Below are 23373 nucleotides of genomic sequence, written 5' to 3'. Positions count from 1 at the left end.
AGGTAACAACTGACAAGTGTAGGAAGAGTGTGTGGCTGTACATTGTACTTATACCTTCTCAACCTCCCAATAATTTTGAACACTTCCAAATTAAACAGTTGGAAAAGTGGAGACCTAAGATATTCAGAAAATTGGGTTAATAATTATATCACTCTCAGAAGGTAATTAAGGGTTAAATGAGTCAATACACGTAAAGCTATCACATTACTAATGTTATGACATTAAAGTAAGGTAGTAAAGTATCTAAAAAATATCCCCAACCTGAAATAGCCACTTTTTTGTAGTTCACTGAAAGTTTCTGGAAGTAGGAGGTAAAAACGTAAAACTATCCTTTACAGAATATTCCCATTATTTTGGATAAGGACCTGGATGAACCCTTTTGTCACACTTATGAAAATTAAAACCTGCCCATCGATTTTGGATAAAACAAATACCTCCATAAAAATAAAATCTAATGGAGAAAATAGACTTGTCTAACTTTCTTAGGAATGCAAATTGGGTGTCTATTTAGCCAATCCGGGACTTTGACTTACTAGATAAAAGTCTTTCTTTCTTTCTTTTTTTTTTTGAGGAAGATTAGCCCTGAGCTAACTACTGCCAATCCTTCTCTTTTTGCTGAGGAAGACTGGCCCTGAGGTAACATCCATGCCCATCTTCCTCTACTTTATATGTGGGACACCTACCACAGCATGGCTTTTGCCAAGCGGTGCCATGTCCACATCCAGAATCCGAACTGGTGAACCCTGGGCCGCCAAGAACCGGAACGTGTGAACCTAACCGCTGAGCCACCGGGCTGGCCCCAAAAGTCTTTCTTTAAATAGGGATTTAGACAGCTTTTGTTAGCACAAATCTCCAGATGATGTCAGTGAGTTTGAATTAGACATACCTTGGGTACCGTGAGGTACACTACCGACATCAGACCACATCCAGCGAGGGTGAGGGGCCCCCTGAAGGAAAGGGGGTGCAAGGACTGACTCTGCCCTTGGGATGAGGGAATCAAGGCATAGGAGCTTCTCCTTCAATTAGTCCCCAACCAACAGAAGTGTCCTAGGAGTTAGTCGGAATCCTAGCTGAGGAAAGGAGCTATTAGCCCAAGAAGAACTCTCCATTTTAGACTTTTAAAAATCACTCCTCGGGGCTGGCCCCGTGGCCGAGTGGTTAAGTTCGCGCGCTCCGCAGCAGGCGGCCCAGTGTTTCGTTGGTTCGAATCCTGGGCGTGGACATGGCACTGCTCATCAGACCACGCTGAGGCAGCGTCCCACATGCCACAACTAGAAGAACCCACAACAAAGAATACACAACTATGTACCGGGGGGCGTTGGGGAGAAAAAGGAAAAAATAAAATCTTTAAAAAAAAAAAAAAAAAAAAAAAAAAAAAAAAAAAAAAAAAAAAAAAAAAAAAAAAATCACTCCTCCGCCCAGCCAACTCCAATAAAGCTTGTTACACACCAAAGCCTGGGCATGCCTCTATTTTACTGTCGAGTCAAAGGATGAGACTTTTAGTGAACAAATCAGTACACAGGAAAAACAGCCTGGAGAATTGTATCAGTCAGGCACCTATCTGGTAGGGAACAGACATCATCCTCAAATTAGGATCATAGGGAAGGATCGATAAAAGGACTATTGACAAAGGTGTGGGCAGGGAAGAGGGAAACTGGAAGGAAGAGTGCCGTGCCATGGGGTAACGACTGAGGAACAGTGACTGCACCTATGCCCGCCTGCAGGGACCAGAGATTGAAGGACTCCCAGAACGTGGAAGGAAGGGATCTTATGAAAGATTTAAGAGGAGCTGCGACCTGCAGTTGAGGGACACAGTCATCCTAATGTGACCCTGCAGGGAGGGAGCCAGAGAAATAAATAGCCTGACCTCACTCTCCTCTCTCCCTCTCATTTCCTGCCAGGGCTCCTCATTGGCCAGACAAACCAGTAGCCAGAGGACAAGGAGCCCATGGATGTGGTCCATCCAGGACAGCCTCTGGGAGCACAGAGCAGGGTGGGAGGGTAAACAGAAGACATCAGACACAAGAAGCACACCAGGCACAAGCACGTGTTCACTTGCAGAGCTAGGACATTTTCACAGCTCATAGAAGATGATGGCCAGAGGAGGTGACAAGTGACCACCAGGGTGAATTATGGAAAGTCTAAGTATCTGAAGAGTAAGCCAGTGGGCACATAAACTTGTTCTAAATCAAAGCATGACCACTGTTCATGTATGCGTATTAGATGTACACAAACATACATATGCTCACTAAATGATATGTTTATATCTAAGTGCTCCATATGTGCTATTGTTATTTATTCACGTATTCAACAAATACTGAGTTCTTAACATGTACAAGGTGTGAACAGGGTAATGTCCAACTAAAAATGACAGAAGCATACAGGTGCTAATTTAATTATCTTTAAATCAGCCTAATTAATTAGCTTTCAATTTAATTGCTAATACTTTCTTCAGATGATCACATAAACTTTTAGCTTTCTTTAAAACTAAGATAAGAAAAGAAATATCCACAGCAAAAAACCCGAAACAACTAGATTAAAAAATACGCAAAGGACTGAAATAGGCATTTCCTCGAAGAGAAAATAGAAATGGCCAAGAAGCACCTGAAAACATGCTCAATATGACCAACTGTTAGGGAAAGGCAAATCAAAACCGGAAGGCAATACTATTTCACACCTATTAGGGTGGCTATTATAAAAAATAGAGAAAATAACAAGAGTTGGTGAGGATGTGCAGAAATTGGAACCCTTGTGCCTTGTCGGTGGGAATGAAAGTGGTGCAGCTACTATGGAAAACAGTATGGTGGTTCCTTTAAAAGTTAAAAATAGAATTACTGGGCCAGCCCCAGTGGCCTAGTACTTAAGTTTGGCATGCTCTGCTTTGGCAGCCTGGGTTCAGTTCCTAGGCATGGACCTACCCCACTATTGGGTGGCCATGCTGTGGCAGTGGCTCACATACAAAATAGAAGACGACTGGCAAGAGATGTTAGCTCAGGAAGAATATTCCTCAGCAAAAAAAAAACAACAACAGAATTACCACATGATCGAGCAATTCCACTTGTGGGTATATACCCAAAATAACTGAAAGCAAGGACTCAAAGGGATATTTGTATGTCCATTTTTTTTTTTGAGGAAGATCAGCCCTGAGCTAACATCTGCTGCCACCAATCCACCTCTTTTTGCTGAGGAAGACTGGCCCTGAGCTAACATCCATGCCCATCTTCCTCTACTTTATATGTGGGATGCCTGCCACAGCATGGCTTGAGCGGTGCCATGTCTGCACCTGGGATCTGAACCGACAAACCCCTGGCCGCTGAAGCAGAACATGTGCACTTAACTGCTGCGCCACCGGGCCGGCCCCCCATGTCCATGTTTATAAAGGCACTGTTTGCAACAGTCAAAAGGGGAAGCAGCCCAAGTGTCTCTCAAAGGATGACTGAATAAACACAACGTGGGATACACATACAATGGGATATCATTCAGCCTTAAAAAGGAAGGAAATTCTGACACATGCTATAACCTGGATGAACTCTGAAGACATTATGCTAAGTGAAATAGGCCCATCACACAGGGACAATTACTCTATGATTCCATTTATAAGAGCTACATAGAGTAGCCAAATTCACAGAGTAGAAAGGGGCTGGTGGCAGGGAGGACTGGGGAGTCATGATTTAATGGGTACAGGGCTTCAATGTGCGAAGATGAAAAAAGTCATGGAGACAAATGGTAGTGATGGTTTTAGAACAATGTGAATGTGCTAAATGCCACTGAACTGTATACTTAAAAATGTTTAAAACAGTAGATTTTGTATTATGTATATTTATCACAATTTAAAAAAAAGCAATACTCACGGATTCCAGCCCAAATCTTGTGGGTTCACATACAGAATACCAGCTCTGGAAACAGTGGCCGGGGTTGCTGTTCTTAAGTGATGAATCTCAAAGAGCAGCCTCATGGAGGGAGTGAGGGCTACGCGCTCATTGCTGGCCAAGGTCAGCACCTGGACAGAGCAGCACAGCATAAAGGAGGCCCTGTCACTCGGGAGCAACCATAACAACACAGTCCTTCCCCCAGGAGAAGTGCCAAAGGCTCTGAGCTCACTGTCCCCAGTTAGAAGTGCAGTGTGAATAAAGATCTCAGTTCATCCCCTGGGGAGCTCACTGACCCTTAAGGAAGAAACTCCCCAACGTGGACTCATTCACGCCAACCTTTAAATAACTGTGGTAATTATTACTAAAAATAAGACATTTGTTCTAAGAGTTGATTACATGAAAAGGCCTGAATACCATAAAAATAAAACTTGTTTTAGAATCTGAAATACCACAATTATCAGTTGTCCCATACAAACTGATGCAAGTATTAAAGATCTCTATGTTTTATGATGAACAATGTCTTGGTTCAGAAAACAGTAATTACTGTTAATTTAAGGAAGTTACTACTTCTGTAGCAATGACGATTACTGATTTCTTTCCTGACTCTAATGACAGACCCTGTGTTGTTTAAATGGTGTCTCACACATCTGTACGTCACCTTTTGTTTTTGTTTTTGCTGGGAATGGCGGATTAACCACGGCAAAATGCTTACGAATGCAGTATATGCATTCTGTATCCATAGGAACTACTTAATGTCAATAGTGAAATTTTACCAATTAAAGGACACAAACTTGTTCTTTTATTATCCAAGTATTTCATACTTGATCAAAGACAAGCTGTAACCATTTATGCCTAGCTCTTAGAAAACGGTAAACCGTGTATGAACTAAATACTTGGCTACCTATCTAACTCTCTTCAAAGGTGGTTAAATTTACAGAGACAAGAAAAATTTATTCCTTTAAATTCTCTAACAGGGAAATTAAGACAACAATCAGGAAAGTGCCACTTATCAAAATAGTCAACAAGTGAATGGCACTCTTAATACACTCCAGGCATTATGTTTAAGGTTTAGCACTGAGGTATTACTCACCTTGTTATCATCCATGACAGTATTTAGTGACTCAATCCACATGGGATCAATATCTCCATCCAGGACTATCCATTTTGGTCCATCATGCATAAGATTTGCTTGTTCTCGTAGAACGGATGAGAAGAGACCTATGAATTCAGAGTGACAATCCTAATATATATTGGAGTTGAGTGGTGTTTATTTCCAAAATAAATTTGTATTATTTCTACGGGAAGCTCTTTTATTAAGTAAATAAATTTGCTGCCTCTTTCTGGTGGTCAATGAGTAATACCTTTCGAGCTATACTTGGGCTCCAGACCAATGGCAAGTTTCTCTTTCATGAGAAAGTTCCTTAACTTCTCTGACCGAGCTTCCCCAAATGTCAAATGAAGATGATAGTATGTTCCTTGAAGAACAGTTGTGGAGATTTATAGAAGGCAATGTACATGAAATTCAAAACTTACACCAAATTAAGATATTATTCTTTTTCATGCCCATATGTTCAGTATCTACTTCAGGCCAAGTATTAGTTTATTTCACCTTTCTCCATTTTTCTATAATAATATCCAAGGGACATAATTCTAAAGCTAGAATGTTTGAGAAATGTGGTCATTGGCTTTATATTATCATTACTTAAGATCTATAGATAAAAACATTTAAAATCCAAAGTCCTTTTTGCCATTACTACATATGTAAGAATTGTGTGTCTTACACAGCGTATTTAATAGTTGCTGATTCTTCAAACGCTGGTATATAATACTATGGTGAGAAAAACTGTTGCAATGTATGCATGTGGAAGGTTTTGTTTCCACTGTGAAGTATTTTGTGTAGAGTATTTTATGGTAGAACCCGCCACAAGGCTTCATAAAGAAGCCAGCTACTTTTTCTAATGGTCACTGATTTGAGTAGCTTCCATAGACTTTCAGCATAAACTGATATTATTCCCTTCCTGCCACAGTCCTAAAAAAGAGTCAATTTTGATTGTCACACAAATTAAGGATACAGTGTATTCATGATAAGAGGACGGAGAATGACAAGGTGTGCTTCTATAGAGAGGATCATCAGGGACGTCTTCTCTGATGTGACATTTGACCAGACACTTCAACAACATAAGGGAGCAAGCCACGCAGACATCTGTGGGGCTGCAGATGGCAGGAACATCAAGTGCAAAGGCCCGTGATGGGAGGATGCTCAGCATGTTCAAGGAAGAACAAGGAGGCCAGAGTGTATGGATGATAGCAAGTGAAGGGCAGAGCACAAGAAATGAGGTCAGAGATGGGGAAGCGGAATATAATCACACTGAACCTTGCAGGTCTTGGATGAAGGCTGGATTCTAAGGGTAATGGAACCCACTCAAAATCGCAGAGGACTAACATTTTGAAGAGCGCCCTCTGTCTGCTGTATGGAAAATGAACGGCAGGGAGACCAGTGATGAGGATGCTGCAATAGGACAGGCAAGAGGTAATGGTGGCTTGGACTAAGGTGGTAGCTGCCAAGAAGGCGAGAAGTACTGGAATACAGTATATACTTTACAGGTAAAGCCTATAGGATTTGCTGTGAGGTTGAATGTAGGGCTTGAAAGGGAGAAAGGACTCAGGGATGACACCAAGCTAGTACATTTACTGAAATGGGAAGTAAGAACAGATTTTAACAAAGGCATCTGCTTGTCTGTAAATACTTTCGGGCAAGAAACATGTCCCATTGACTTTTGTCCCCGGCACCTAGAATAGTGCCCACCTGAAACTCAGTCAGTGTCTTGTATTAGGTACTGTTTCCCGAGGCGTTCATGTGGAATTCTTTCCTGGTTTACAAGGAACCCTGACATAATTGATGTGGGATAAAACACCCAGCTCTGAGCATGAACCTACTGAATGCAAATTGACCACTTATTCAAATCTAGTTTTAATTTATAGGTTATAGATGCTGTTGTGAGCTGCTCTATTTCCAATAACGCCAACACATAAACAGTAAATCTGCAACTATGACTAAAATTGGCTTGAACTGAGAAATGGTTTTCTGGATGAAAAAGAGAGAAATTTTTAGCATGTCAAAAGGGGAAATACTACTTGCCATCTTTCCATTCTCGGGTGGCATGATGTATGAAACCAAAGAGTTCATCTGTTGTCACAGCTTTAGGGTTTAAGTCATTCCACACAGGTTTTTGTTTCATGTTAACATATGTTCGGTTCAGTGTTCTCAAAATCTGAAGGGAAGAAGGAAAGAAGCTACAAAAATTACTACTAATGTAAGCCAAACAGAAAGCAAAAGATTTCCAAAGGATGCTTTTATTCATTACATGTTCCTAGATATTCTGTGTTAAGATTGAGAATGGAAATAAATTTACATATGTACATTTTTATTACCATCTTGAAACATTTAATCCTACAATCCCTTAGGATCAGTTCATCTGATTCCTTGAACAATGTAGACTAGAGAAAGTCACTCTATCACTTGAGATTTTTAACCATGTATGCATGAAGGACTATATGTAAATAAGTGCTCCTGCTCGTGTTATTAAAATCAACTCTGCTGTATATTTAGATTGTCCTTAAAATTTAGCCTGCACCAGAATGGCTTAGAGGGTGTTAACAACACAGATCACTGGGCCCCGTCCCGGAGTTTCTAATTCAGTAAGTCTAGGGTAAGACTGATAATTTTGTTTCTAATAGGATCCCAGGGGATGCCTGTGATGCTGGTCTGGATGTGCTTTAAGAGCAATAGTTCTCAACAGGAGATTGTCTTGACTGGAGGAAGAGGGCGTGCTACTGGGCATTCAGTGGGCAGAGGCCAGGGATGCTGCTAACATCCTACAAGGCACAGGACAGGCCCTACAATAAAGAGTTATCTGGTCCAGAATGTCAATAGTGCTGAAGCTGAGAAACCTTGATCTAGATAATTGAGGAAAAGAAGCCTTGAGGATAAGAATTACAAGATAGGTGCTTAATACAGTATATGTCTGTATAATTGACACCTTAAATCAAGTATCTGCCCTGACTATCCTTTTTGCTTTCTCTGAAAACCCCTGGCTCTTATTTTAGATATTTATCACCTAATCTACTCACAGGAGTTCTGAAGGACTGATAAACAGTTGCCAAATACTCTGGAATAATAAGTTCCTAAATAACATGGCCCTGAGCTTTGGTGCTCTACTTACATCAGCTTAAGTAAAGGTTGAATAGAACAGAATCAGTGAAGACTACATGAAAGAAATTGAATGCCTTAGGAATATTAAGCTTATATTTTTAGAAACCATTAATCTACTGGAAATTACAGAATTTAATTTTATCCTTCCTTGAACCATGCCCCACATTTGAAACTTACTCTAACAAAATAATTACAGGTCTATCAGTTATCTACTTTAATATTTCAATTATTACATTTTTCACTAGAAAAAATCCTATACAGGGCCTCTCTTTACAATTGTTCCACTTTGGGTTCTGATCTAAATACTGGCAAGTTCTATATACACCCATGCTCTAAAGTCTCATATGCCCACTCTGATTATTTTTAGTCATTGGCTACTAAACATGTTTATACCCAAGCACCCTGAATTAAAATGCATGCAGTTCTGCATACACCGTCTGCCAACCAAGAAAATAAGTATGTTGCCAGGACTGTCAGTAAGACCAAACAAAACCAAGCAGTGAACTAAAAATGGGGATAATAATACCCATAGCACGTCATTGTGCAGAATAAATCACACAGAATGCACCTAGCACAGCACATAATGGTACCTCAAAAATGTGGGGTTTTGTTCCCTCCCTTTCAAGTTTTGTTTTGGCCCTAAAGAGGCCTATATGTCTGAGGGAGTATTGAAGAAAAATATTTGGCTTTTTCTTAATGATATGGAGAGGAGAATCTAGGATAACTTGGAAAAGATAAGAAAATGGTTTTCATAAATGTGGGTAGGGCCAATCCAATCCTGCATGCCAAGTGTCTTATTCTAGAGTTTCTCAATATGTTTACTTTGGATAACAGAATTCAGGTATAGTTCTATTATTGAAAGGTGCATAAAATAGGATGGCACACATCTAACTGCATGAATAGGATGCTAAATATCCCATATGGGAAGTCCAATCTTCATCTCAGCTTACTTTTCCTATTTGAATGCAATCTTTTATTTGTTACTCTCTCCTTGTGCCCAATATAAAGAAAAATAGTGTCAACTGATTAAAGAGCAATATTAGAGTCTCAAATTCTAACGCAAAATTATGGTGGACTTCACTGAAGGCAGCTCTTGATTACAACTGAAAACAGGCCAAAAAAAAAAAAAAATTTTTGCTCCTTCCATGGCTGAAAGCTAACAGGCAATTTACCTTACTCTTTCCTGTGCCTGCATTTCCAACCACGAAGACGGAGTGCCGTACGGCCAACAGCTCCTCAAGCTGGACAACCTGCAGAACAAACAGCCCGTCACTGGTTTCCTTTAATGAGTTTGTGATTTAAAAAAAACCAACAAGGGGCCAGCCCGATGGCACAGTGGTTAAGTTCACATGCTCCGCTTAGGCGGCCCGGGGTTTGCTGGTTCAGATCCTGGGTGCAGACTTATGTACCGCTTATCAAGCCACGCTGTGGCAGACGTCCCACATATAAAGTAGAGGAAGATGGGCATAGATGTTAGCTCAGAGCCAGTCTTCCTCAGCAAAAAGAGGAGGATTGGCAGCAGATGTTAGCTCAGGGCCAGGGCCCCTCTTTCTCAGCAAAAGAGGAGGATTGGTGGCAGATGTTAGCTCAGGGGTAATCTTCCTCAAAAAACAAAACAAAACAAAACTCTACCCATTTTTTCCCCAATTCTCTCTTTACAACCCAAGTCAGGCCCCACTGACATTATATTCCAGGGAAGTTTAAACAGATGAGAAGTGCACACTATAGTTTCTCCGGGATCTCCCAACTCCGAGCATGGGAGTGAGAATGAAGGAAGACCATTACCCAGTGAATCAGTGACACAGGCAGCAGTGCAGCACAGTAGTACTTGGTACATGGCAGGGACTGCTTACAAAATCAACGACTCCTCGTGAAGTACGGGACAAAAGAGTAGATGGCCAATCAACATCTACAACTCAGTAGCGACTTCTCTAAAACATCTAAAATAGATGCTCTATATGTACTTCAATGTTCCTATAATCGCCACACCCAAATTGAGCATGCATATGCACAAGCCTCTGATAAATCAGATGACGTCATGCATACACATTTCTCCTCCATTAAAAGCATGTACTAATGATTTTACTTCCCATTTTCTCTCAAATGGAGAGAAAAGAGAGCAAAATTAATTTTGGGTGCATGTCACCAAGAAGAACTAAGAAGTTCTATAAACTAATGAAAAGTATGCTTATATTTAAAACCATGACTTAAGCATATCTGGGTTTCCACCTTCTCAAAGAATGGGACTACAAAGTAATTATTTATATGGCCTTTAGTAAAGACCGCCATCTGAGAATGCTTTAAAGCATGTATTAAGATCATATAAAGTCAGTGTAATCTGTAAGTTCATGTTCTGGTTCAGGAGCAATTAGACAGTTACTCTCACTGCATATCCCAAGGGCTGCCATGACAGTACGCGCTCCTTTTACTTTGAGGACGAAGCTCTCCTCGGGCTGCAGGTGGAGCTCCAGGGTGGACTGCCTGACCATCTGCTCAAAGTGTGGTGCCCTCCTCCGTGGAACACCCAGGGCTGGGAACAGGTCACTGACCAGGCCCAAAAACACAGGGACATCGTCGGTCACTATTTTAGGCATATTGAAGTCCCTTAATGCTCTCATGAGAACCTAGAAAGGAGAATAGAAAATACTTTATAAAAAAGCCAAGACAGGGTCTTACAAACACCTACACAGCTGAAGCGGTTATCTTTAATCCTCCTGTCTGAAGCATGCGATATAGACACTGCTCTTTATTAGGGTGGCACTCTATCTATTGGAGGTGAAATGCTTACAAATTCACATATCAGAACACGAGAAGGTTCTGCTGACACCAGGGACAAACCTGAGACTAAAGTCAGCAAGGAGGCCCTGATCCTTCCCCGCCAGTTATCTGCTTAGCTCTGGAGGGACGGTCTGAGGCCCTGCTCTCCTTGATCCTCCAGCTCCAGGATGTCAATTAACCAGGCTCATGAGATCACTTTACTCGCAGTACTCTGAGAAGCTCAGAATGGTAAACTCAACCATTTGAAATTGGGATTTGCTCTATATTGGCTGAAAACCAAAGAGGGTTTTAGATTTAAAAGCATTAACTTGAACGTCAGGGTGACTCTTACAGAAACAGGTAAGCATTCCAACAATAACAACATAGCAGGAGAAAAAATAAATGCAAGAAAATCCTCACCCAATAGTGAATTGTGACTGAGAGGAAGAGAGAGAAAAATTGGAAAAGTAGAAAATAACATAAGAAATATTCTTTAATATGAAAAAAACCTCCTAGGAACAGATTCATTTTTTTTTTCAACTTCTCTAGTCATACTGCAGGTATAGATACTGCTGTATACCCATCGCTCTCACTACTGACTTAATAGAAAAAACACACAATGTGGCTGTTACCGTTTCTTCCCAGGAGGGAGAGTAGAAATTTCCTAGCAGCTCTAAATAACCAACCAAGCATTGCAGTGCTGTTAGGCAGTTGTCCTTCTGTGCCATTCTGCATGCCCATCTCACATCCTGTGAAACGGACATACTTTCTTCCACTAGCTTATGTTTTCACTGACTTTTTCAAGATTAATAGCCCAACTCAATCAGATTTCCTAAATGTTCCTTAGAGAAAATCAAACAGTAATTACTGAATTATTTGATTACAACTGCCAAAATACTTTTTGTGGCTGATATTTCAAAAGCACTTATAAAATCACATTTTCTTTCCTAGATTCATATCCTTTACTCAAGAATACTTGTGATCTTTTTATAACATAAGAAATGCCAGTCCTCAAAATATCCTACTTTAAAAATGATGTTACATTTTTTAAAAGTCATACCGTGCACACCCCACCACCCAGGTATATACGTTCTTTCACGTGAAGCCGTTAAGTTACAAACTCAAGAAAACTATACGAGCACTGCAGTACCTGGTCTTCAGGTCTGTTTTTATCTCCTCGTTTCAGGGAGCCAGCTACAACCAAGACAGATTTAATAGCACGAAGTCCCCAGTCATAATGATCCTAAAATCAAAACACAGGTATATTTTCCCAAAAGTGTTATGAAGGAATAAGACTCTCATGCCAGAAGTAAAAGCCAAAAGCTAAAAGAAAAGAGTTCACATAAATACATGCTTTAATGATGGAAAGTAATAATTTCCTCTCCTCTTGGAAAGTGTGAAAACCATGTCCCTTCAGCATCCTCCTGCTTCTTTCGCCTGGTTCTCTACATCTGTCCGCAAATCTCTTCTTTCCACAGCATTTAGTTGCGGTATTTGCCCAAGGCTCCATTGGCCACTCTTGCTCTTCTCTCTCAATAAACGTGCTAACTCAGGAGATCAACTACTTTGATGTTCTCAAACCACAAGCACATTCTTCCAGTAGTACACTGACAGCCCTGCCATTCCACCTGCTCCCAGCCTGCCATGTCTAATTGCCCTAATTATCTACCTCGTAATCACTCAGATGCTCCAGCCCTGATGTTGGCACTTAATGCAGTCTAATCTGTATTATTAAAATTCAGTGATAAACCAGTACCTCTGAGACCTCCACATTATCCCCGAGGAATTCCTTTCCCAGGCTCTGAGCTCCTGGAGGACAGAGCCCATCTCTACTCACTTCTGTCTTCTAGGCCCTAGCATGGTGCACTACGTGGGGTAGGTGCTCAGGAAAGGAGGACTGAATTAACTGGCTGATTACATATAATCAGCCTTTTCTCCTTTGCCTTCCATCTACAATCCACATAGTAACAGCTCTTCTCTCAAATGTCTCTTAGCTGTGCCTGTGGGAAAGTCACTTAATCTTTCCAAGCCTTAGTACCATCATCTATAAAAAGGCAGATAAAAGGATCTACCCACTTTCTAAGGTTGTTGTAGGAATAAAATAGCTAATCCTTTGTGGGCAGTGAAATACTATATGCACGTATAAATATGCCCTTCAATCCATTAGCAGATAATGAAATCAATTTAGTAGGTCTTGACCATCATTTTGTCAGTAATGAAATAGCATACAACTGGGGGCTGGCCTGGTGGTGCAGCGGTTAAGTTCTCATGTTCTGCTTCAGCAGCCCAGGGTTTGCCCGTTCGGATTCTGGGTGCGGACCTACACACCACTTGTCAAGCCACACTGTGGCAGGTGTCCCCCAATAAAGTAGAGGAAGGTGGGCATGGATGCTAGCTCAGGGCCAGTCTTCCTCAGCAAAAATAAGAGGATTGGTGGTGGATGTTAGCTCAGGGCTAATCGTCCTCAAAAAAAAAAAAAAAAAAAAAAAAAAAAGAAACAGAGCAGGAACGAAAAATACCAGAGTATACTGCAAACGTTAAGAGTAAGAAGTGTTTGGTGAAAATTTTTGTTTCAGTTGTGCGTGTGTGTGTGCGTGCCCCTGTGTATGTGTACTGCGTCTCAACAGAAAAAACATTTTTTACCGTGGGTCATGGTAAAAATCATTTGAAAGCCCCTGATATAGGAGTAGACTGGGGCTGGAGGAGAGAAGGAGAGGCGGGGGAAGAATCAGAGTTCAGAGGGCAGTGAGATTGGAGACGGGCTAAGAACTGAACTCAAATCTTGTTCCCACCACTTGTTAGCTGTGGACTTTGGGTGGGTTACTTTACTCAGTTTCCTCATCTGTAAAATGGAGCTAATAACACCAAATTCATAGATTTCTTGGAAAGATTAAAAAAAATAACACATGGTACCTGTTCAATAAATATTGGTTCCCTTCTTCCTCAAAACTACGATAATCTTTTCATCTTCTATTTTCTTCTAATTTTTATTCCATGTAAATGGGATCTCCTAAGTTCTTTGAAGTCAGAAATCTGAGAGTTTATTTCATTTGCTCTGAGTCTTACCCTCTTCATCATCAGCAGCAATAAATATATTAGTTGAATACAGTAGATGCTCACGAAATGTTTAAATATTACTACTGGAAATGGATATGGTTGCAACTCCATTTTTCCTGGAGTCAATGACATTTTTTTCTTCTGATTTTTTCCCACTATGAAAGTATATGGGCTTATTAAAATATATATATAATAAAGAATAAGGAGAAAAATAAAAATTACTCACAATTTATTATCCAGAGACAAATGGTAGAAATCACATTGTATTTTCCAGTCACTTTATACGTATACAAAACACACAGTATAACATAAAACATATGCAAATTGTGTATCACATTCACAATTTGGTATGCTGGGCTTTGCATACAACACTGTCATAAATATTTTTCCATATTACTAAATTTGATATGATTTCCCAGCAGAATGTAAATTCAGTTACTAAAATGACAACATGAATTTCTCTGAGTCCAAATTTCACCCCAACAATGGGTAATTTAAAATAAGTATGTCTGGCAGTACAGATAACTGTGTGGTTGTAACTGTGGTATTTTAATACTTTCATCCTGGTACAGCTGCAAAATAATGTCACCAGGAACTAACGAAAGGTCATCAAAGGGACCAAAGTTGAAAGTGGCCACAAAGCTGATTTAAAAATACTGATGTTGAAACATATGTAATTTTTGTGGCAGATCAGTAACTTCAATGAAACCTCCAGAAGCTAATGACTGGAGAATAGAGAACGTGTAAGTTTGACCCATTTCAGACACCAGGGAATTGCACAGCAAAAGTTAAAAAGCCAACTCTACCTTCAAATAAAGGATTACAACAAACGAGAAAATTTCAATTTAACATTTCCTGAGGTGTTCTCCAGAAAATCAGCTTTACCTGACTCTTATGAACACTCCTGCCTTCTCTCCCTAGAAAATACTATTTTCACCAAGAAAGGGAGGCATCATACAACTCCATTCATAATTATAGCATTGGTAAAGTTTAAAGAAAATCACATTGATAAAAACTGCATTAAGTACAAATTAAACAGGAGACCTAAGATGCCTCAAGTTTAATTTCAGAAAAAAATTAAGAATTGTAAAATACAGATTTTAAATACTTTATGGAAAACATAAAATTATTCTTAAATGTCTAACTGTAATTTGAATGATAAATTACCCAGCATCTGTATTTCAAAAGCTGTTTTAATGGGATGTAAAAACCAAGGAAAAGTAACAAAAGACTCACCTGCTTGGAGAGGAGCTCCCTGCAGAGCGTGTACAACGTAATGAACTTCCGGGCCAATGAGCGCGCGTCCACAAAACCTTCAGCAACTAACATGATTTCGCAGATTAGCTCGATGTCAGGGGCCACCATGGCACAGGGTCTGAGATGTATATGAAATTTAGTTTTAAAACATGATAAGGTAATAAGTACAAATTGCTGAAAACAACTGATTAATTTGTACCAACATTTTAGCCATTCCCAAGCAGGTCACAATTACCTCTGTCAATCACAGCCAACAAAACCCTTCACTTCAACTAAAAAATGTCCTTTAGTTATGACACATAGAAAATGATGGAAAGTCTGAAAATGGCAGAAGCATGGGTATAGGAGTTTAAGGGGAGTCTGTGGGTGTGTTCAGTAGACCAGTGTAAGCTGTCATTGCAGAAAGATGTCTTGTGCTAGAGTCCAGTCTTTACCTGTGGCCACTGCTGTGCTGGTAAATGGATAACAACCAGCTCTCTAAAAAATAGAATTAGCTGATTTCCATGGAATAAATACTTCTACTATGGCTGATTTCAATCTACCAACACAACACAACTAAACGTGGAACTGGGAAGAGCTGAGCAGTAGCACACCATAATAGACATAAATAACCTAAGAGTATAAATATTCATAAAATAGAGTAAATTAATTAGGATGTCATGAGTTTTGACTATTTATCACCTGTTTTTAATATAATTTATTTAATCCAAAGTTCATATAATTTAGCTTTTATTAGTGGCTGTGCTTAACAAACCCTTGCAAAATGCATAAAAATTTAACCACTAGCTCTTTGAGCTCATACAAGCCATCTCTAGCACACCACTGCCTGATGCCAACTTGCACAGACTTTCAAGATGCTAATTTACAAAAACATAGGTTTCAAAGCCCCTTCTTTTTGGAGAGGGACTTTCAATAAGACCTCCCTAAAGACAACTGCCATTAACAGCAACACTTGAAAAAGTTCCATGCAAGTGAAGTCAACTGAAGTCCACTTCCACCTCATTGATTAAGTCTATCTAATATCTAAGGGGTAATAATATCAATCCTACACAAACTCTTAAGAAAATAGAGAAGAAGGGAACGTTTGCCAACTTATTCCATGAGGTTAGCATTACGCTGATGCCAAAACCGGATGAAGATATTATAAAAAAAGACACTGCAAACCAATATCCTTCATGGCGTAGATTTAAAAATCCTTAACAAAATAGTAGCATTTTGAATCCAGCGATACTCTCCTGCCCAAGTGCAGTTTGTCCCAGGAACACAACATTGAAGAATTGTTTAGCATTTGAAAAATCAATATAGTTCAGCACATTAACAGAAAAAAAGGAGAAAACCCATATGAAAATGACAAAACAACATTTCCAGAAGAAAAGATAGTTGAAAATTTTTACAACCTGAGGCTGGTCAAACTTTCTTAACTAGGGTAGAAAAAAAACCCATAAAACAAATTGATAAATTGTATTTCATCAAATTTAAAACTTCTATCTTTGATGGAAACCACTAAGAAAATGAAAAGGTAGGGGCCAGCCCAGTGGCGTAGTGGTTAAGTTCACACGCTCTGCTTCAGCGGCCCGAGGTTCACAGGTTCAGATCCTGGGCACAGACCTAGTGCCACTCATCAAGCCAAGCTGTGGCGGCATCCCACATAAAGTAAAGGATTATTGGCAAAGATGTTAGCTCAGCAACAATCTTCCTCAAGCAAAAGGAGGAATATTGGCAACTGGTGTTAGCTCAGAGCCAATCTTCCTAACGCACGCACACACAAGAAAGAAAATTAAAAGGCACTGCCACAAATTAAGAGGAAAATACTTGCAACGTATCCATTTAACAAAGGAATTGTATACAGAATACAGCACTTCTCAAAAGATGGCACAGGAATGGCCAGTAAGTTATGTGAAATGATATTCCACATCATTAGCCCTCATGGAAATATAAACTAAACTCCCAATGACATACCACTACGTATCTATTAGATTCGCTAAAACTGAAAAGACTGATAATACTAAGTTTTGACAAGAACGTAGAGCAAGTGGAATTCTCCAACATTGATGGCGAGGGTATAAAAGGTACAACCATCTTGGAAATCAGATTGGTAGATTCTAATAAAGTCAAGCAAGTATTTGCCACATGACTTAGCGATTCAATTTATCCAAAAGAAAACACATGTTCACACAAAGACTGTACATGAATGTTCACAGCAGCTTTATTCACAATAGCTCAAACTGGAAACAACCCAAATGTCCATCAAGTGGTGAATAGATAAACAAATTGTAGAATGTGTGTACAATAGAATACTAATAGGCAACAAAAAGAAACAAACTACTGATACACTCAACAACTTGGATGAATCCCAAAACCATAATATTCTAGGAAATAAGACAACACAAACGAGCATATACTGTCTGATTTCATTTATATAAACTCTAGGAAAGACACATTTATCCTAAAGTCACAAAGTACATCAGTGGTATGGTGGATCAACTTCAAAGAGGCACAAGAGAACTTCCAGGACTACTGGAAACATTCCATATCTTGATTGTGGTGGTGTTTTCACCAACTGTACATGAAAATGGGTGCATTTGATTGTACAAAATTATACCTGAACGAAGTCGATTTAAAATACGAGTTAAACACAACTGGTTCGGATGCAATAGCTCAGGTCCTCTGACACACTGCTAATAAGTACACATATTGGTAGAGTATTTTTGAAAAGCAGATCATAAATAGGTATTTTAATCATTCACCAAATACTTCCACATCTAGGAATCTATTCTGAGTAATACTTTGAAATTAGGATAATTCTTCATGTGAAGAGATGGTTATAACCCGCTATCTCATGATCATAAAAGACAGAAGAGAAAAAAACAAACTCTACAATTCAGACAATAGGAAATGTTTAAGAAAATTATGGACGAGCCATGAGAGACGCTATTTTGGAGCTACATAAAATGGTATTTCCGAAGAATTTTCAGTAACATGATAAAGTACTTATGTCAAAATATTAAATGAGAACTAAATAAAAATCATGCTAACCTAATAGCTTAACTCCACAAAATGTGAATTATAAAAGAGACTAGAAAACATATAACAAACATTATTTCTGGGTGACAATATTGTAAGCTTTTGTTTATTCTTTCTCTATTTTCCAAATATTCTATAATTTGTGAATATTATGTTTATAATAAAAATATCATTACAAAAGACCTAGTATGAAATGTTCAAATGTGCCATGCAACTTTTAAATGATGATTTTTGAGTCCTGGTTTCTTATTTCACTCTTTAAAGGGATCCCAAAGAAATAATAAGGGGTTTTCCATAGACATTCCCAAGTAAAAACAAATTATTTAACAGTGCAAGCTAGCAACGTTAGGTGGCATGAGTGCTCCAGATGCTAGGCCACAAAGCAGAACACTTGCCTGAAAAGAGCTTTGAGATTTTCCGGTAGTTCGGTACGACCAGCGTATCCTGGGTTCATAGTAATAAATATTCCAACTGATGGCTTCAGCGTGATAGCTTCCCCAAGAAATACAAATCTACCGTAAGAAGAATGCTGATGAAATTAAATGTGTTCATTGAATACGAATGCACACTGACAAATGCAAACCACTGCAAAATGCAAATTATTATTAGGAAGCTGTTTATTCTGTGTAATTTTCTTTAAAACTCATGAGCATACATATTTTGAATATGTTTTGAAGCATGCTTATTAAAAATATACTCCCTTCCCCCAAAGGAATTACAAATATGGGAAGTATTCTTTTATATTTTTGCAAAGCCATAGGATGCTAGAATATAAAAATGAGGACTTGCCTACTTCGACAGTTAATGAAAGGTGATGCTATTTTTGCCTTCCATGTGGGCTGCAGCTCCTTGAATGAGATACTGCCCAGACAGAGAATGCCCATGCTAAGAGCAGAAAGGGACTCCTTGTTCAGTCTTTATCTTGTCTATTCGCTCGCCCTCCCTCTTTCCCTTCCCTACTCCCATTTATGCACCAAACATTTACTGACTACCACTGAGCAGTAGAACAGTGTGGTGGTTATGACAGTGTGCTCTGGAGCCAGCCTGTGAGCATTCAGAGACCAGCTACATCACTTTATGCATACTGCAATTCCCTTACCTAATCAGAAAAAAGGGATAATGCTATTACACACCTTACTGGATCATATGAGGATTAAAAGAGATTATGTATATAAATGGCTAAGGGTACAATACCTAGATCATGGTAAATACTCAACAACGTTAGCTATGACTATTGCTATTATTATCACTTGAAGGCATTGGAGAAGCAGTGAAAGATTCTTGGAAAGATTTGCAAGGGCCCAGTTGGGCTGATGATGGCCAGGGCAATGGAATGATCAGGGGCTGTAGGAGCCAAACTGAAGAATAAGTGGAAGGAAACTTTCAAATAGGGTAAATGAGACAAAATATAAGGCTTTCTCTTGTCGAGAAAGGGGAGGGCTGAAGCAGTTAAGGAACTGGGCCTGCATCACAGAACAGGGAGGGAAAGGAGACAGCCACAACTTTTAGGACTAAGAGCTTCTTAGATACTACATCACTGAGAGGTGGATTTTGTACAATGAAGGTAAGAATGAAGAAATCCTCATTCCCTGAATATCGGGCAAGGGAAGGCAGGCTGGCCTCGCAGGGCTGCGTGCAGAGAGGTGGCTACAGTAGCAGAGTAACTGACTGCTCTTCCACTATACGTAGCAGGGACAGCCACGAGTCAAAGGTGGGGACCTTGATGGGGGAGAGCTAGCAAGATGCTGGAAGGCTGCACAGTTGAGACATGGTCCCATCTCTTAAATCCTCAAGTGTAAAGAGAATTTAATAAAACTCATGAAGTCAGGAAGGAAGCTCGCTGTCCCTCTCTGGGCTAGCATGAAGATGAGCAGGTACAACTCACATACATGCAGACATGGAGAAAGAGGAGACTATCAAGAAATATGGTTGGGAGTTTTCAGAAATCCTTTCATGGAATGTTTATACATCCTCCATCAGAGAGGACGTCCTCAAATGACATTTGGGTTACATCAAGTAAGATTTTGACTAAAAGCCAAATCAAATATGTCTGGGGATCAAAGAGGAAAGATCTTAACTTCTCCCACATGGCATAAGAATAGGGGCAGGTAAGGCAAGAGACCTCAGGTGACAGGGACCTGGTATCTCAGAGCCATGTGACGGAAGGACTGAGAGGCTTTCTAGAAGGTGGAAATATCCAGGTGTATCTACAATAGGTTCACAGTTTCAAGGGGCTCAACAATCTTTCCCTGATGGGGAGACTGAAATGTTCCTATGGATAAGACAGCTAGCTGAGAAAAAAATCCCTAATAAATGGGAGTAAATAGGTACGCCAGATAAATGAAATTGCACTGTATACAAAAAATTTTACGAAGAAAACCACAATTGTCTACTATAATACTTATTTCTAAAATTAGGCCATCAAACCCTAAGTGCCAGTCGTGTTTTGTCTTTTGGGGTGTGGCATCATGTTGAGAAGTGGTTGGGTTCTGGATATATTTGGAAAGTTTTTGGCCCACGTAACTGCAAGAATGTGAGAGTGTAATCTACTGGGATGGGACACGTAACAAAGGAGGTGTGGTGGAAAGGCCGGGATTTCAGTTTTGTATATATGAAATATGAGAGGCCTATGAGACAAATGGAGCCCCGAAATGCCCCAACGGGCATTGTCTATTTAAGTCCAGGTATCAGAGAAAGGAGGTCTGGCAGCTGGTAGCCAGCAGCACACACATGGTATTGAAAGCCATGTGATGATGAAATCACCAAGGGAACAAGTGTAGACAGAGAAAGAAGAGGTCTAAAGATTGAGGCCTGTGACATCCCACATTAATAGCTCAGGAAATAATAACAATAAAAAATAGCTAACACTGATTAGGGGGGTGTGGTGTCCTTGAACCCATGTAAAGACAATATGTCATGAAGAAGGGAGGAGCCAACTGTGTCAAAAGCTGCCAGAAGGTCAAGTAAAATCAGAACTGAGAATTGATCACTGGATTTAACGTCAGAGTGGGTATTTATTTTTTAGGTGATTAAAATAATGTAATATACCTTTGTTGTATTCAACACTTAAAAACCACTAATAAAAACGGGAGGTTATTCAAAATAATTATTCAAAATTAACCAGTCTCTCTTATTTTATCCATTTCATGAAACAGCGAGCAGCAGCACAGACTGCGAAGGTGAGGTTTACTGCATTATTCCACGTTACTCTTTCTATTTGCAACAGCAGGAAAAAACCACATGCCACTCACCTCTTTTTCCTGTTTCTGATGGCATCGTGTATCATTTTCACTTGTACTGCCACCACGGACAGAACTTCCACAGAAATTCGATTGAACTCGTCAAAGCAGCCCCACGCTCCTGTCTGCACCAATCCCTTATAGATATTTCCTACGGACTAAATGACGGAGGGAGGCATCAAGAATTTAACAGAAGGGGATTTTAAGCTATTATTTTGAATCATCCCAAATCAGAAATAATGTTCAAATACCTCATTTTATTACTAACTTACTTTGTAGTCCATCTGCTCTGAACAGTTGAATACATAAACCATCATGCCAAGGGCACGTCCAAGATCTTTGGTGGTTTCAGTTTTCCCTGTACCAGCTGGGCCAGCTGGGGCCCCACTCATAGTGAGGTGAAGTGACTGAGTTAAAGTAATGTAACACCTTTAAGCAATAGAAAACACAACTGTTATAGGCTAGGAGGAGATTTCCAGAAAACATTAGGGGCAACCCAATTTTTTTTAAAGTTTAAGAAGTCCAGGTCTAGAATGTGGTAGTAGCCCAAAATATTGATATATCTCTGATTTGTTCATGGCAATAATAAGAGTCAGAATAACATTTTATATCAAATTTATTTTTAAATTGTCTGTTTAAAATTAATAGAAAAGAATGTACTGCTTTATCTGTTTGTTTGTCTCATTTCCTAAGAACTGTGTGTTTATAACACGATTTGCAATGTCATTGAGTATATCATATTTCTAGGTAAAGATATTATTAAATGGCAGACAACATCTTAAACTACTGTTTATAAAAGAAAAACAAAAGAGAAATATTGCATGATGAATGAATTAAACCTTGACTTCATTAAACTGCTACTTATGAATACATTGAGATGAGATATGTAAATATAAAAAAATACACAGCATGCAAATAATATGTATCTATTTCAATGTATAAAGCAAATATACAAAGATACAGTTTATTATATTAAAATGTATTTTAGGAATTCATTTTGAATGTATTGCTGCATGCATTTAGATTATGATAATACTTATTTTTGCAGGAAAGACTCAGAGGTTCCTAGACTGAGGCAAATTATGCAAAGACAGAGTTTAATACTAGTAAAGGAAGGAAAACTAATGAATAGCAAGGACCTTACACAGGGTTTCTGCAGATTTAGAAATTATTTTTGACTTAATACAGACGGCAGATCCAGCGGGAAGATGTATGCATGGATGTCAGAAGACCAGGGGTTAGTGTCTACTTTGCCAACAATCTTAAATAAGTTTTTTGACATCAACATGCCTCAGTTTTCTCCTCTATAAAATGATGTTTATTGTAGGAATATATTACGAAAGCCAAAGGTAAATGCCTTTCAAAGCACTATGCAAATAGAAGCTATTACTTATGAAAATGGAAAGCATTTATTTTATGGCCATCATCTGGTTTAAGTGCATCCTGCAATGAATATGGAGTGGACAGACCCCTGGAAAAGGAATTATAGCACTTTTCGTAGTGGAGACTACCCCTAATCATCTTTTCCTGAGGTTCCAGATTTTGGCTGGATATATGGACACCTATATGCAGGCTGCAGACTACCCTTCTTACCTCCCTTCCAACAGGTGTGGCCAAGCGACCAAGCTCCAACCAACCTGTTCTGTGCTAAAATAATGTGTGCAAACTCTAGGATGCCTCCTTCAAGATGTTTTCCCCTTTCCACTGGCTGAAACACGTGTGAAAGCCACAGTTAGCATATCAGCCACCTGCCAGCCTCCACGGCTGCTGGACCACACTCCTCTGGACTGTTACACAAGTGAGACATCTGCTTCTGTGATATTGAAGCCATTATATTTTGGGTCTCTCTGTAACAGCAGCTTAGTCTGCAGCCTCCTAACCACTCCACCTGTGTTCCAGCTCACGTCTCTCAGTAAAAAGCTGGTTGATGACCTAAGTCCTTGAACTTGCCCAC

At 39.5% G+C, this 23373-nt stretch overlaps 1 protein-coding gene across 3 annotated transcripts in view; it reads right to left on the bottom strand.

The window, feature by feature from the left end:
- The window catches only part of DNAH11 (dynein axonemal heavy chain 11), a 295727-nt gene that overhangs the window by 157840 nt on the left and 114514 nt on the right, over positions 1–23373 (bottom strand). For all 3 annotated transcript variants that reach the window (XM_070264673.1, XM_023639347.2, XM_070264674.1), the window contains exons 33-42: positions 21692–21848; positions 21432–21577; positions 18576–18692; positions 15136–15274; positions 11993–12085; positions 10515–10709; positions 9258–9335; positions 7012–7144; positions 4963–5090; positions 3852–4000 (exon numbers count right to left, since the gene is read on the bottom strand). In XM_070264673.1, the coding sequence (XP_070120774.1) occupies positions 3852–4000; positions 4963–5090; positions 7012–7144; positions 9258–9335; positions 10515–10709; positions 11993–12085; positions 15136–15274; positions 18576–18692; positions 21432–21577; positions 21692–21848 (1335 nt within the window). The remainder of the gene's footprint in view (positions 1–3851; positions 4001–4962; positions 5091–7011; positions 7145–9257; positions 9336–10514; positions 10710–11992; positions 12086–15135; positions 15275–18575; positions 18693–21431; positions 21578–21691; positions 21849–23373) is intronic.

This window comes from Equus caballus, chromosome 4, assembly GCF_041296265.1.
Source record: "Equus caballus isolate H_3958 breed thoroughbred chromosome 4, TB-T2T, whole genome shotgun sequence".
Classification (NCBI taxonomy): Eukaryota; Metazoa; Chordata; class Mammalia; order Perissodactyla; family Equidae; genus Equus; species Equus caballus.
Note: the sequence above shows the minus strand (reverse complement) of the source record. Positions and strands in the feature narration are given on the sequence as shown.